This window comes from Vombatus ursinus, unplaced genomic scaffold, assembly GCF_900497805.2.
Source record: "Vombatus ursinus unplaced genomic scaffold, bare-nosed wombat genome assembly UNPS02014792.1, whole genome shotgun sequence".
Classification (NCBI taxonomy): domain Eukaryota; kingdom Metazoa; phylum Chordata; class Mammalia; order Diprotodontia; family Vombatidae; genus Vombatus; species Vombatus ursinus.
In genome coordinates this window covers 92,051-106,241 of record NW_020954570.1, presented here as the reverse complement: position 1 = coordinate 106,241, position 14,191 = coordinate 92,051, and the positions used below count along the sequence as shown (strand labels likewise).

Below are 14,191 nucleotides of genomic sequence, written 5' to 3'. Positions count from 1 at the left end.
CTGCTCACCCAGGCCTTTCCTTCCTTTTGCTTTCTTCAGCTCCTTTCAGATGGAAGTTGTAGGGTGTTTATCCACCTGGGGCCCCTTAGAATGCTCCCTTAGTTTTGCTGAGGCACTGGGAGAGCCAATTGCTGAAGAAGGCCAAGGCATGTGGTGATTTTCCAAGTTGGTTTCCACCGGTTCCCCCACCCACAATGAGGCACTTGGGACTCCAGGTGTTAGTGTTTACCTGCTCTACCACCTGGGCTTCAGGATCTCCTCCTGATATGCTGAGATGGGGCTTTCCACTAGCTTGCTGGGATGCTTCCCGTTCTGTACTGCTCCCCTTCCTCCAAAGTAAGAGGGGCCTTTCCAGTTAATTCCTCACACTACCTGGGCTACTGGACTGCTGCACCCCATCTTTCTTCTGGTTCAGCTGTTCCATGGTTTTTCCTGTGGTAATATTTTTTGGGCTTTCAGGGGTTAATAAGGGAGGGTAAGAGAGGTTCACCTCTCACTCCACCATCTTGGCTTCCGGAAGCAAAAGTCTGATTTCTTATCATTCAAAATAGCTTCCTGAAAGTATCCCCAGAATTAAAAATAGCAGAAATGTCAGCCAAAATGTAGAGCTCCTACATTAAACAAAAAAAAATACCACAAACTTCTAGACAAAACTAATTCAAATACCAAAATTAAAGAAGAAAACAGAACCAAAAATAGCTTACCTTTCCCATTCTCCTCAACAGGAGTCAAGCATGGAGTGGCGTGCAGGTGAGGAGGTGAAGCAGAAGGGAGCATAATACTAGGGATGGAATAGTTATAATCAAGATAGACTTTTTCTGAAAGATTAAAGGGGAGGAAATAGAATTTAAGGGGGTATCTTTGAGTAGAGGATTAGAGAAAGGTAGAACAAATTGTGATAAGAGAATATTACTTTGCTGTAAGAAATTATGAAAGATAATTTCAGATAATCCTGGGTAGTATGAACTGATACAGAGTGAAGTATGCAAAACCAAAATAATTTATATAAGAGTAGTAAAATTGTAAAGAATAATTAATAAAGAACTGGTGGACACAGGGTGCAATAAGACACATACACATACAGTTTTGGACATGGACATTTTGCTTGGGGGGGGTAGCAATAGTGTTGTTTTTTTTTTTTTAAGGAACTTATTGTGACATTTTTCGAAAATGCATAGAAAAGAACAAAGGAAGTTCAAAAGGAAATATAGAAAAGTAAGACAGTCCTGAAAGTATCCTATTTGTTGTTCAGTCATTCAGTCATGTCCAACTCTTCATGACCCTGTGAATATCTGTCTGTGAAGGATTTTCTTGGCAAAGATATTAGAGTGGTTTGCCATTTCCTTCTCTAGTGGATCACTGATCCATAGACAAATAGAGGTTAAGTAGTGTCTTGCCCCCAAGGTCACACAGCTAGAAAGTTTCTGGGGCTGTTTTTAAATTCAGGTCCTCCTGACTTTGAGCCCAACACTCTATCCACTGCACCACCTAGCTACCTAAAGCAACATGTAGAATTTATTGTATACATTTAAAAAAAAACCACAGATTCATGTATTTCATGTTCTTTTTGTATTCTGCTGTATATATAGAAATGATCTTTTTTTGTTTGTTTTTAAGTTCGGAATAAAAGTAAAACTAAAAAACAAAATAATTAGAGATTATAAAAATATCTGGGAGGCCCGCTACCAAGACATACAGAGAAATTACATATTTTTATACACATACACACACATATATACAGTTACAAAGCACTTTAAAGAAATAGAAGGACCTAAGTAATCAGAAATATTAATTGCTCATGGTTAGGTCATGCCAAAAACATGCCATAAGATGAAAATACTACCTAAATTATGTTATAAATTCAGTGCCATTTCAAACTACCAAAAGATGTGCTAGGGGAAAAAAACAAAGCAAAACAATAATTCATAAACAGGAGCAAAGGTCAAGAATTTCAAGGGAAATAATGGAAAAAGTGAGAAGGAAAAGGGGCTTTGGGAATCAAACTATACAACCAAAAAGTAGATTATTGAGAAATCATTAAAAATATTTAGTACCAGTTTAAAAAACAGAAAAGTCAATCACTAGAACTAGTTAGGTACAGAAGACCCAGAAACAATTGAACATACGTAGCATAATGTTTGATAAATCCATTGTCACCTGTGGCCTACAGACAAAAGCAACAAAATGTCCTATTGGCAAAGGCAACAAAAAAATCATATGATTACATCAGTGGATGCAGAAAAGGGTTTTTGACAAAAATATAATACCACTCCCTGTTAAAAACGCTTGAAAGCATAGGTGTAAATAGATTTTTCCTTAAGAAGCATCTACCTAAAACCATCAACAACCATTATCTGTAATGGGGGTATGCTAGAAGCCTCCCCAGTAAGATCAGGGGTCAAACAGGATGTCCATTATCACCAGTATTATTCAGTATTATAGTAGAAATATTAGCAATAGCAATAAGAGAAGAAAAAGAAATTGAAAAATCAGAATGGTCAGTGAGGAAATAAAACTATTTCTTTTTGCAAATAGTGTGATGGTATATTTGGAAAATCCTAGAGATTTAACTGAAAATTAGTTGAAACAATAATTTTAGCAAAGTAGCAGAATATAAAATAAGCCCACATAAATCATCAGTATTTTTATACATCACCAGCAAAGCCCTGCAAGAACAGATAGGAACAGATAGTTCATTTAAAATAACCATAGACAATATAAAATACCTGGTAGTATGCCTGCTACATTTTTATGCTCTTAAATATTTATTGGAATTTTGTAAACATAAGAGTGAAAATAAATCCCATGCAAATATACTGCAGCAATATCTATACAGTTCTTCTGAGAAAGATGAGCCTATGAAAGAGGAATGGTTTTAAACCAATCCTAACAGCTTTACAGTTTCTCAAGGCCATGCATTACAGGAAATGGAATTCATGGTTCACTTTATAATTCAAGGTGAGATATACATTCTGCTATTAGGGGGAACAAAGAAGATTCATTTCTGAAATACTTTTAATTATCAAATATTATTTCTTTAAAGTAGTGAAATTTTACACACAACACTTTGAGAAAACAAAACCCATACAATCCCATCACAAGCCAGTAGCACGATCCCATTAAACTAGAAATCAGCTTCGGTCTTCTTCTGCTTCTTGATTGGCTGGCTGGAAAGGCAGGGTTCTCTGACCTTTTTCTGGGTTTGGCATTTGGAGCATTCTATTCAGTCTACCTGGGGGAAGAGAGCTCATGTTCTGTGGAGTGAGCAGGATGAACTGTGGTAGTTCTGGGAATCAGCCACCTTGAGGATCATGTCCATGGTGTTTCTTCTGTTGACCATATCCATGTAGACATCAAATTCAGCCAGGCATCTGAAGGGAGATTCTGCGATGGACCATAAAGAAAGAATGAAACAAACAGTTGAAAAAGAACGTTCCACTGGACAAAGATTGCATGTCACTGAAAGCAGCTTTGCTCCCCTCTCCAGGCTGGACTGTGATGGCCAGGGTCTCATTCTTGTGATCAAAGAGCATCTTCCCTGAGTAGGCCCACTGGGAGAGCAGATTGTTGAAGTACAATTTGCATCGTAAGGTGAGACACCTTCTGAACTGCTGGTAGGTTTTGTATCTCTGTGTCATTATTTCATGCAGTAATTTAATAAACCTTTTCAAACTCTTCACTGTATGAAGAATTATGTGAACATAATTATAAAACATTTTTTATACAAATAAAGTCAGATTTAAGTAATTAGAGAAATGTTGTTTATGGGTGGGCTGAGCCAATATAATAAAAATGAAAATTGTACCTAAAACTAACCTACTTATTCAGTGCCATCCTAATTAAATTACTGAAACATTTTATTGAGCTTGAAAAAAATAATAAAATTCCTTTGGAAGAAGAAAAGGTCAAGAATATCAAAGGAATTAGTGAAAAAAATGTAAAAGAGGGAAATGTAACTGTGCCAGATCTTAAACTGTATCATAAGGCAGTAATTATCAAAACTGGTATCACTAAACAGTAGAATGGTGGATCAGTGGAATAGAATAGGTATATAATCCACAGTAATAAATGATTATAATAACCTTGTGTTTGACAGATGTAAAGATTTAAGCTTTTGGGATAAGAACTCACTGTTAGGTCAAAATTGTTGGGAAAACTGGAAAGCAGTATAGCAGAAACTAGGTATAAACCATTATCTTACACTATTTACCAAGATAAGATCAAAAGGGATACATGACTGAGATAAGGGAGATAGCATAAGTCAATTAGAAGAAGAATGGAACATTACCTATCAGATTTGTGTTTAGGGAAATAATTTATGAATAAATAAGAGATAAAGAGCATTGTGGCATATACAAAGGGGTTGTACAGATAAAAGCAATGTAGCCAAGATTAAAAGGAAAGCAGAAAACTGAGAAAAAAAAATTTATCAACACTTTCTCAGATAAAGGTCTCATCTCAGATATATAGAGAACTTCAAATTTGTCTGACTCCATATACCAAGATAAATTCCAAATATATACAAGACATAGATACAAAAGATGAAATAATAAAAAGTTAGGAGATATCTTTGACAAGTGTGGTTAAGGAAATAGTCCTTAAACAAAGTAGGGATAGAGAGGATCACTTGTGATAAAATGGGTAATTTTGATTAAATGAAATTGAAGTTTTTTCACAGATAAAATCAATGCAGTTAAAATTAAAAGGGAAACCATTAACATTTAAGGGAAACATTAAACGTATCTCGTCAGTGAGTTTCTCTGATAACGTTCTGATACCCGAGGTATAAAAGGAATTGATAGAAATATATAAACAAAAGCCATTCTATAATAGATATATGGTCAAAGGATAGAAACAGGCGATTTTCAAAAGAAGTTCAAGCTATCAACAACTATATTGGAATGTTCAAAATTACTTATAATATTTTTGGCAAATGTAAAATTACAAAACTGAGTTGCTGTCTCAAACCTACAATTCACAAAAGTGACCAGAAAAAAAAAGGAAAATGACTGTTGTTGAAGAGACTGTAGAAGTGCAGGCACCCCAAGCCACTGCTTGTGGAGCCGTGAAGTGGTTCAAGCAATCTGGCACGCGATTTGGAACTGTACCCTCCAGATCACTAAACTGTGCATATCCCTTGGTTCTATTATTAGGCTTATCCTCCCAAAGAAATTAAAGACAGAGAGAAGTGACCCAATTGTATATATTGTTGTAATGAAATTGAAACAACGAAGGTGCCCAATAATTGAGAAATGTCTGAACAAATTATGGTATAAGGACGAATATTATTCTATTTTAAGTGATGATGGAAGGGCAGGCTTCAGAGAAACCTGAGAAAATTTATACGAATTGATGCATAGTAGAGTGAGCAGAACTGGGGAAAAAAACTTTTAAGATAACTTAACTTTGTAAAGAAAGATATCTATGAAAGACCTGAGAATTAGGATCAACAAAATGACCAATTTATGACTTCAGAAGACTGATAATGAATTATATTTTTCAACTGTTGGCAGAAAAGTAATGCCCTAGGGAATACACAGAATGACATATGCATTTTTCAGATACTGCCAATGTATTAATTTGTTTTGCATAATTGTATTTATTTGTTATAGGGAGAGCTTTTATTTTTCATTTTTGGAGGGGAATATTTAAGAAAGAAGGTTGATTAGGTAGAGTATAATCGGAAATGGGAAGAAAAGAACAGTGAATCACTGAAAATAAACATAGAATAGAATTATTATAATATATTTTATTTATATTATATTTATAATAGAAATTCTGAAGGAGGACACAAAGAAGCAGAGCAGTATTGAAACTACCATGTTAAATTTGAATAGTTCAAAACAAAAACAATAACCAAGATGTACATAATGGGAAAAAAACAATCTTATCGATCTGTCTAAAGCATAAAACAGAAGTTTGAAGTTTAATATACAGTCTTCTTTTTGTTTTTTCTTTATATATTGAAATGTTTCCATGTTTCATGTTTATTGATGTTGATCAAATTCAAAATAAAAATATTTACCAAAAAAAAAAAGCTTCAATTGCCTTTTACTCTTAAAGATCCCTCTATCGCAAAACCCCTTCCTCTTTCTCATTGGTAAATTCTTTCTGGAACTTATATTTGATGGAAGGAACAAGAGCGACCATCCTTCATTCCTTTCCTGGCTTCACTTCTGATTCTTCAAACTTCACCACCATGCTCCTGCACAAGTACTTTTTCCTCCCACCCAGATTTTCAGCTTCCTTTTATGTGTTGTCTTTCCCCATTAGAATGTAAGCTTCTGGAAGGCAGGAACTATCTTTCTTTTTGTTTTATTTTTATTCTCAACACAACATAGTGCCAGCCACATAGTGAATGCTTATTGCCTGTCTTTAAAATCCTGAAGAAACAGGTAAGAGGCAAGTTGTAAAAAACCTTTAGTGATAAGCTAAATAATTTGCATTTTAATTGGGACACTAATGTAGTAATGTAGAGTTGTGAACCAATCCAATCATTTTGGAGAGCCATTTGGAACTATGTCCAAAGCAATAACAAACTGATCCAGTAATACCACCACTAGGTCTGTATACCAAAGAGATCAAAGAAAAAGGAAAGGGACCTTGATATATGAAAATATTTCTAGCAGTTCTTATTGTGGTGGCAAAGAATTGGAAATTAAGAGAATGCTCAGCCATTGGGGAATGGCTGAACAAGTTGTGGTATATGATTGTAATGGAATACTATTGTGCTATAAGAAATGACAAGAGGGATGATTTCAGAAAAATCAAGAAGGACTTACAAGAACTGATACAGAGTGAAGTGAGCAGAACCAGGAGAACACTGTGCACAGTAACAGCCACATTGTGTGATGAACAACTGTGAATAACTTTGCTATTCTCAGCAGTACAATGATCCAAAGCAATTCCAGTGGACTCACGAAGAAAAATGCTTTCCACCTCCAGAGGAAGAATTGATGGAGTCTGAATGCAAACCAAAGCATACGCTTTTTCACTTTTTTGGGGGGGTGGAAGAGGTCGAGTTTTCTTCCACAAAGTGACTAATAGGGAAATATGTTGTATATGATTGCACATGTATAACCTATATCAGATTACTTACAGTCTCAGGGAGGGGGAAGGAGGAAGGCGAAAGAGGGAGGAAGAGAATTTGGAACTGAAAATTTTTTTTTTAAATGTTGAAAAAAAATTTTTACAGCTAATTGGAAGAAAAAGATAAAATACTTTTAAAAAAAAACAAAAGAAAAAGATTGTAATAAGGGGGTAAAAAAGAATTTGCATTTTATCCTAGAGGCAGTAGGTAGCTGAAAGTTTGTTTTTTTTTTTTTTAAATAGAGGAATTACATGGTCAGATTTATGCCTTAGAAGGAGTATTTTGAAATCTCTTTAAAGGATTGATTGAAGAGAGAAGAGACTGAAAGTAGAGAGACCAATTCAAAGTTAGGTTCAGGTAGGAAATGGTACGGGTTAAGAGGGAATCAATTTTAGGCATGATGAACTACGTATGCAAAGGCATAATTATGGGAGATGGAACTTAAGGTTCAGAGAACTGTTAGAATACCTACCTATTGTTCTAGCTACCTATTGTATGTGTGCTTTGCTGCAATTGGCCAGCCACCTTCTGAGAAGGAGTCCACAATAGAAGGGAAAATGGAAATGCATATGGCTGCCTACTGGAAAAAACCTGTTGGGATGAAAATTTTCAAAGCTGCAAAGAGAGAAGAAGGAAATGGAAGGAGATGAGGAAGAAGAAGGTCTGGTCATAAGGAGTAAGAGAAAGAAAATAAAGAGGAGGAAAGAATTTGGACCTAACCCCACCACCACCGCTCACCTTGATACTAAAGCATTTAGTCTGCTATAGAAAACTCACTCCTTTTAAAGAAAAAAATTAAAATAAGAAAAAGTTTGTAGAGTGACATATCACAGGTGCTTTCTGACATCCTGGGGAAATAAGTGAATTTTCCAGATAACTGAAGTTTGCCTCTGTAAGTCTTGTGACTTCTAAATTTATTTTAAAACGAAGCTTCTACAATGTATTACATACTTTCTGTCTGCTCAAAAGGACTAATATAGGACATAATGTAACTTTTTTGACAACTGAGTCATTATAAACATCAGTTATTGTGCTGTACTTTAATGTGCTCAGGGTCCATTGAGGCTGTTTACCTCTTAACTAAAGGGCCCCAAACTTCGTGAATTCTTGTGTTTGATATAATGTCCCTTCTCTCACTTTTAGGCTGAATTTCTCATTTGCAGCTTTTTGTGTCCTCTGGTCTGGAAAGCTGAATCATTATTACATAATATAATTTTATGAGAAAGAATAAAATAGGCTCTGCGTGAGAGTCTGAGGGGCTCTCATATAAGGAAAGTATGTGAGTTTTAGTGTATGGGCTTTTTAAATATGAGTTTTGGTTGTGTAGAGGGTGTTCCAAGTAGTTGCTAAAGAAAGTGAGCTTTGAGTAAAGAAAGCACATCATAGAGCCCTCAAATTGAGTTCAGACACTGGATTTGCCACCTACTCTTTTTATGACTTTAAATGACCTGTGTCACTTAATGTCCCTAGCCTTTAGTTTCTTCATCTATAAAATGATGGTACTGGATCAGATGATGTTACCTACAGTCCCTTTCACCTTTAAGTCAATGATTGTAGGATCCTGAGAGACATGTTACTCTACAGAAAAACGTTTGTTTGGGGAGAAAAGTGGAAAGTTGAATTCAAATGTGAACTTAATTAAAGACAGACTTCCTGACTTGGAGTCAGGAAGTTGTTGAGTCATTTCAGTTGTGTCCAACTCTTTGTGACCCTATTTGGAGTTTTCTTAGAAAGGAAAGTAGTTTGCCATTCCCTTCTCCTGCTCATTTTACAGATGATGAACTGAGGCAAACAGGGTTAAGGCTCTTGCCCAGGGTCACACATCTAGTAAGTGTTTAAGGCCAGATTTGAACTCACAAGATGAATCTTCCTGATTCTAAGCCCAGTGCTGTATCTGCTTTGCCACCTAGTTGCCCCTGGAGTCAGGAAGACATGAGTTCAGCCCCTTCAGACAATCCTTAGGTGTGTGACCTGTAACTCAACTTAATCTCTTTGAGCCTTAGTTTTCTCATCTGTAAAACAAGGATAATTGTAGCACCTACGTCTGAGAGTTGTTGTATGAATCTCGTGAGACAGTTTATCTAAAGTGCTTTGCAAATCTCTCTCTCTCTCTCTCCATATGTGTATATATGTATATATATATATATATATATAATATTATTGTAATCACCTTCACCAAGAATTTCCATAGTGGAGGGGAAATTATGATGTTTTTAGGAGTTAGAATCATATCATCTTAGCATTGCAAGAAAATTTCAAAGACCTAGTCTAATCCTATTATTTTACAGATGAGGAAACAGAGTCCTAGAAAGATTAAACATCATGAATAGGATGTCAGGAAAAACACAGAAATGCACCAATAAATGTTAATCTTCTCTAGCCTTGCCCATTGTAAAAATTTTCAAATTCCAGAAAAGCACTTAAAGAAATGCCCTTCTGCAAACATAGCAAGCATAGTTGGAAGGGGAATTCAAAATGAGAACTATTTTGTTTACTTTTCACTAGCCTTCCTAAGTTCTATTTGTTTTTTTCAACTCACCCTATTTTGTTCTTTTAGGTTAGCTCCATACAGAACCAAATGCAGTCTAAGGGAGGTTATGGAGGTGGAATGTCTTCAAATGTCCAAATGCAGCTTGTAGATACAAAGGCAGGATAACCTTGGGAGCCCTTTCCAGTAAGTATCTCAGGTCTTGTTATACCTCAGAATTAAGAGATGTACAGGCTCTGTTACCACCAGAAAATACTGAAAGTACCATTTATTTGGTACTTACTATTTGGAGAACCAATTCAATTGAATAAATGTTGATTAGCAAATTAGTAACTGAACCTAATTATTTTTAATCCTTGAGTTCTAATAAAAGGGGTATATTTATATGGCATTACATCTTCAATTATGCAAAAATTGGTGCTGACTGACAAAATTATGGTGATTGAGGGCAATTAAGATACCAATACTATCATTTATAACATCTGCTCTTTGCCATAATTCAAAATTTGACAGTACTAATGGGGAAATCTAATTTAACCAGAGGCTTTGGTCCATTCTTCCTCCCCCCCGCCCAAGTACCTTTAGTTAATTGATGTACTATTAAAAATGTATCGAGGTTTTAAAAAAAAAAAGATTGCTGAGTACTTATGCTGTATGAGCTATGTAAAACCCAAAGAAATAAATTTGTTTTCATTTTTAACTGTCTTGTTTTTTAACTTTGAAATTGTGAGCTTCTCAAAATTAAAACAAAAACAAAAGCCCTGAGTGTTCTCTTAATAATAACAATAATAATAATATTGGAAATAACTTGGATTTTTTTCTTGTCTTTACAGGTTCGCGTGAATTTCCATATCTCTTCTTTCTACTGTTTTGTTTTTGTTTATTTGAAGTTTTTTGGTTTTTGGAATTGTTTTGGTTTGGGATTTTGGGGGGTAGGGGGCCCTTGAGACCACTTTCCATGTTATTTTAAGAAAGAAATGTGATGGGACCTTGTTCAACCTCTTGTGATTATTTCAGTGAAAAGTTACTGTTATGCTCCAAAGAAGCTGTGTGTAAAGTGAATCTCGTCATGCCTTCCACTGGCATGCATGTGTTTGGCTTCTACCAAAATAATTGTTAAGTAATAGGCTGGGTTGTGATTTTATATTTTAAATATTTTTCAAGTTTGAATAAATAGGCAACTGATTTTAGCATGGCCTTTTTCTCTAATCACTACTATACAGCATTAGTTTGCCAATTTTTTCATTTAAAAAAAAAAGTCCTTTTCTGTCTCCACCACCCTTCTTATTGTAATTTTAGGTCCCAAGCATGACATGTTATCATTTTTTATTTATATATTTGGGAAAGTCTGGGACCCACAAGCACAATGACCATTTTCCCATTTGTTTGAAGCCTGGCAGAGTCAATGCCTGGCTTTAGGAAGTCGCCTCTTTGGTGCCAGAAATAAAAATTGCTCAGTTGCTGCAGCTGATGTTGCTGCTAGTGGAGAAAATTTAAGTATGGCACTACAGTGATGTCCGTATCTATCACCGAAAAAGATAACTTGTTACTTAGCTGCTTTTAGACAATGTCCCTTTTAGTTCTATTTGATCTTGAAATAAAACAAAAGCTTGCATTCATAAGACATTCTGTTGTAAATGTTTAGTATATTTATTTTAAGAGAACTGACCTCAAGATTGTAAACTTATAGTAACATATGTAAATAACGAACGTATGATAGTACTTTTCATCCAGTCAGTTTTCAAGCGGTGTTGCGCTAGCTGCACATTTCTTTTTCCCTTCTCTTCCTTTTTTTTATGTTGACTCTTAGACTGTCCATCAGCAGAATGTTGAACTGCCTGGCTGTGTTATTAATAGCAGTTCAGTGGACTTCTTAACATAGTTGGCAGGGTTTGTTTTTTTTTTTCTAAGTGTTTCCAGGCCATGTTAAGTTGCCAATGGCAACATATTGACCTGGCAGAACAGAAACTATTGAAAGCAACTTACAGGGTGACTTTTTACTGTTGGTAAGAAACCTTTTGCTCAGGTTCCAAAGCATGTTCATCTTTCACAATTTGTGAAAAGTAAATTTGAATATTGCACTGTCTCCAAATTCTTGAAATGATTCCTTTCCCATTCCTTATCCCCACTCCTTATCCTCATGGTAATTTTCAAACAAAGTCAATGATTTGATTCTCTGTTGATTTTTTTTTTAAATCGTTCACAATTCACTGCTATCCATGTTTGTCTGATTCAGTTATCTAGCTATAGGGCAAAATTGAGCTTAACCAGAGTGTCATGAACAAGTTGGAAATCAAACAAATGCAAAGAAGTAAATTTTTATACTGTTCATATTTCCCCTTCACCTAACCCTCAGTTCTCTCTGAAACAACAAATTAAATAAGTGCTAGATGTATGAAGACCCTGCATATTATCTTTGCCCTGGTAATTTATAAGTTGATTCACTGGAAATGAAATAGCCACCTGATTATACTTCCATACTTACACTGTACCTGTAGAGTGGTCAAATGCAGTATATTGGGTGAAGAGAACCAGAAGAGGACCAGATGGTTGATTCTTAGGATTCATGATTTCAAATGGTCCCCAAGATCCTTTCCATTAATATAATTTGCTCCTTAGAATTTGACACGAGAAAATATTGTCATTTTGGAAACAGCAATCTTGTGTTCATTTGATTTGATGATCCAGTTGTCCGTCTATGACTGCCACATTGACCTTGGCATTTTTTTCCATAGCACTATTTGGCATACTCAGCTGTGCTGTGCATTGTCATTTCATATAACGTTGTCAGAGTGCGTGCACTTTAAAAGAGCAATGCTTTTGGCAACAAGTAATAGCTACATTCCATTTACTCTGCTTCTACTGTTTTTCTTACAAGTACTGTTGAAATTCTTCAGGCACATCAAGCATAGTGCATGCAGTGCAGTACTCTCTGGGCAAAAGGCTGCCACTTAGGCAGGATGAGCGGCACTGGCAGCACATCATGCCCCCTCTTGCTCCCTCCAAGTTGAGTTAGAACAGCAGGAGGAAGCTAGGTCTCTATCGTCATTGGCTCTTCAGCATCATAGGTTTTCTTCCTTTGATGTCAAGATAGACATTTGGGTCAATCTTCTGTCCTGTTCCTGTTGTTGTTCAGGCGTATCTGACTCTCCTTGACCCCATTTGGGGTTTTCCTGGCAAAGATACTAGAGTGGTTTGCCGTTTTCTTCTCCAACTCATTTTACAAATGAGGAAACTAAGGCAAACAGGGTTAAATGACTTGCCCAAGTCACACAGCTAGTAAGTGTCTGAGGCGGAATTTGAACTCAGTCCCCCGACTCCAGACCCTGTCACTCGCTCCACTGCGCCACCTAGCTGCTCGTAGAGCCATTCCTGACTCAAAGGAATAAATGTTCCAGAAGACATAATGTGAGCTTCCATTGATGAGCAAGAACTGAATTTTTCATTCCTTATCTTTCTAAACTGTCGTATGGCCTCTCCAGTGATACTATTAAAATATTGTCTATGTTTGTCACGGGGAGGAGATTTTACAATTAAATCATGTGATCAGAAAACTCCCTAAAGTGTTGAACCACATTTTCTGGAGTTTCTTGATACCTGGGAAGAAAAATTAGAAGCATTATAAAGTTTTGAGGCTGGCTTTAATTAACTAATTGGTTGATCAGTTAAGAGTTTTAATGCATTTTAAAAGGTGATATAATTATGCCTAAGGGACATTTTTCCTGTGGTAAAGCATTTCCTTCTAAAATAGAAACTAATCAAAAAATAGAGCCCACTTACCCAAAATTTAGTTTCTAGTCAACTTCAATGAAATGCATTCTTTTTTGATTGAGGAATAACAGTTGTAGATTAACTCACATAGTATTTGACAGCAATGATTCAGGCTTGAAATGGTGCCAATATATGGAAAGCAGAATTACTGTGGTTCAGTGATTGAGAGTGTTGAGGGGAGGGGAATTCAAAAAGAGAAACCAATATTTCCAACACAATTTTTGTCATTGGGCCTTTCAAAAAAATGTTTTGTGATTATAATTTTTTTTTTTGCTTTTGCCATCAATTATCAGTTAAAGCAGATTCAAAACTTGCTCTCATCAGATGTCCTCTGCTCAGCATCCAGAAAAAAAAAATTGGGATATTTTTATAACATACTTTATAGCATACTTTTTTTTTGTAAACTATTTTCATTCTTGAATGATGTCATTCCCATGTTGGCTTGTAGATATTAAAATGAAAGTAATGACTTTGATTCAATAAATGTTTTCTTTTGGTTTCTGGTTTACCTTTTCCATTCTTTTCATGCACTAATGTTCATATATATGACTTTTTACAAGTGAGTTTCTTATCCTTTCATTTTACAGCCACTGTCATTAAAAACCTGCTTAGCAGGTTTTTTTTTCAATATATCTTTTTTTCTGTGTTCTCCCCCCCTCAAAAAAAAAATCAGACTTGATGTTAAATTCTCATTAGAAATGGGTTATTACTTCTATAATTAAGAAGTAACATCTTGAAGATGGGAAAACCTGGATTCAAGTCCTACTCCTAACCCATACTTGCTAAGAGACCCAGAGCAAATCACTTAACCTCTCAGTGCTCAAGGCAGACAGTTCTCTTAT

General features: G+C 35.6%; 1 protein-coding gene across 1 annotated transcript in view; it reads left to right on the top strand.

Annotated features, from left to right (window-relative positions):
- The window catches only part of CDC42SE2 (CDC42 small effector 2), a 130,465-nt gene extending 120,012 nt beyond the window's left edge, over window positions 1–10,453 (top strand). Inside the window, exons 5-6 of the mRNA XM_027869235.1 lie at window positions 9,648–9,764; window positions 10,412–10,453. Of these exons, the coding sequence (XP_027725036.1) occupies window positions 9,648–9,746 (99 nt within the window). The 3' untranslated portion in view covers window positions 9,747–9,764; window positions 10,412–10,453. The remainder of the gene's footprint in view (window positions 1–9,647; window positions 9,765–10,411) is intronic.
- The last annotated feature ends 3,738 nt before the right edge of the window (window positions 10,454–14,191 follow it).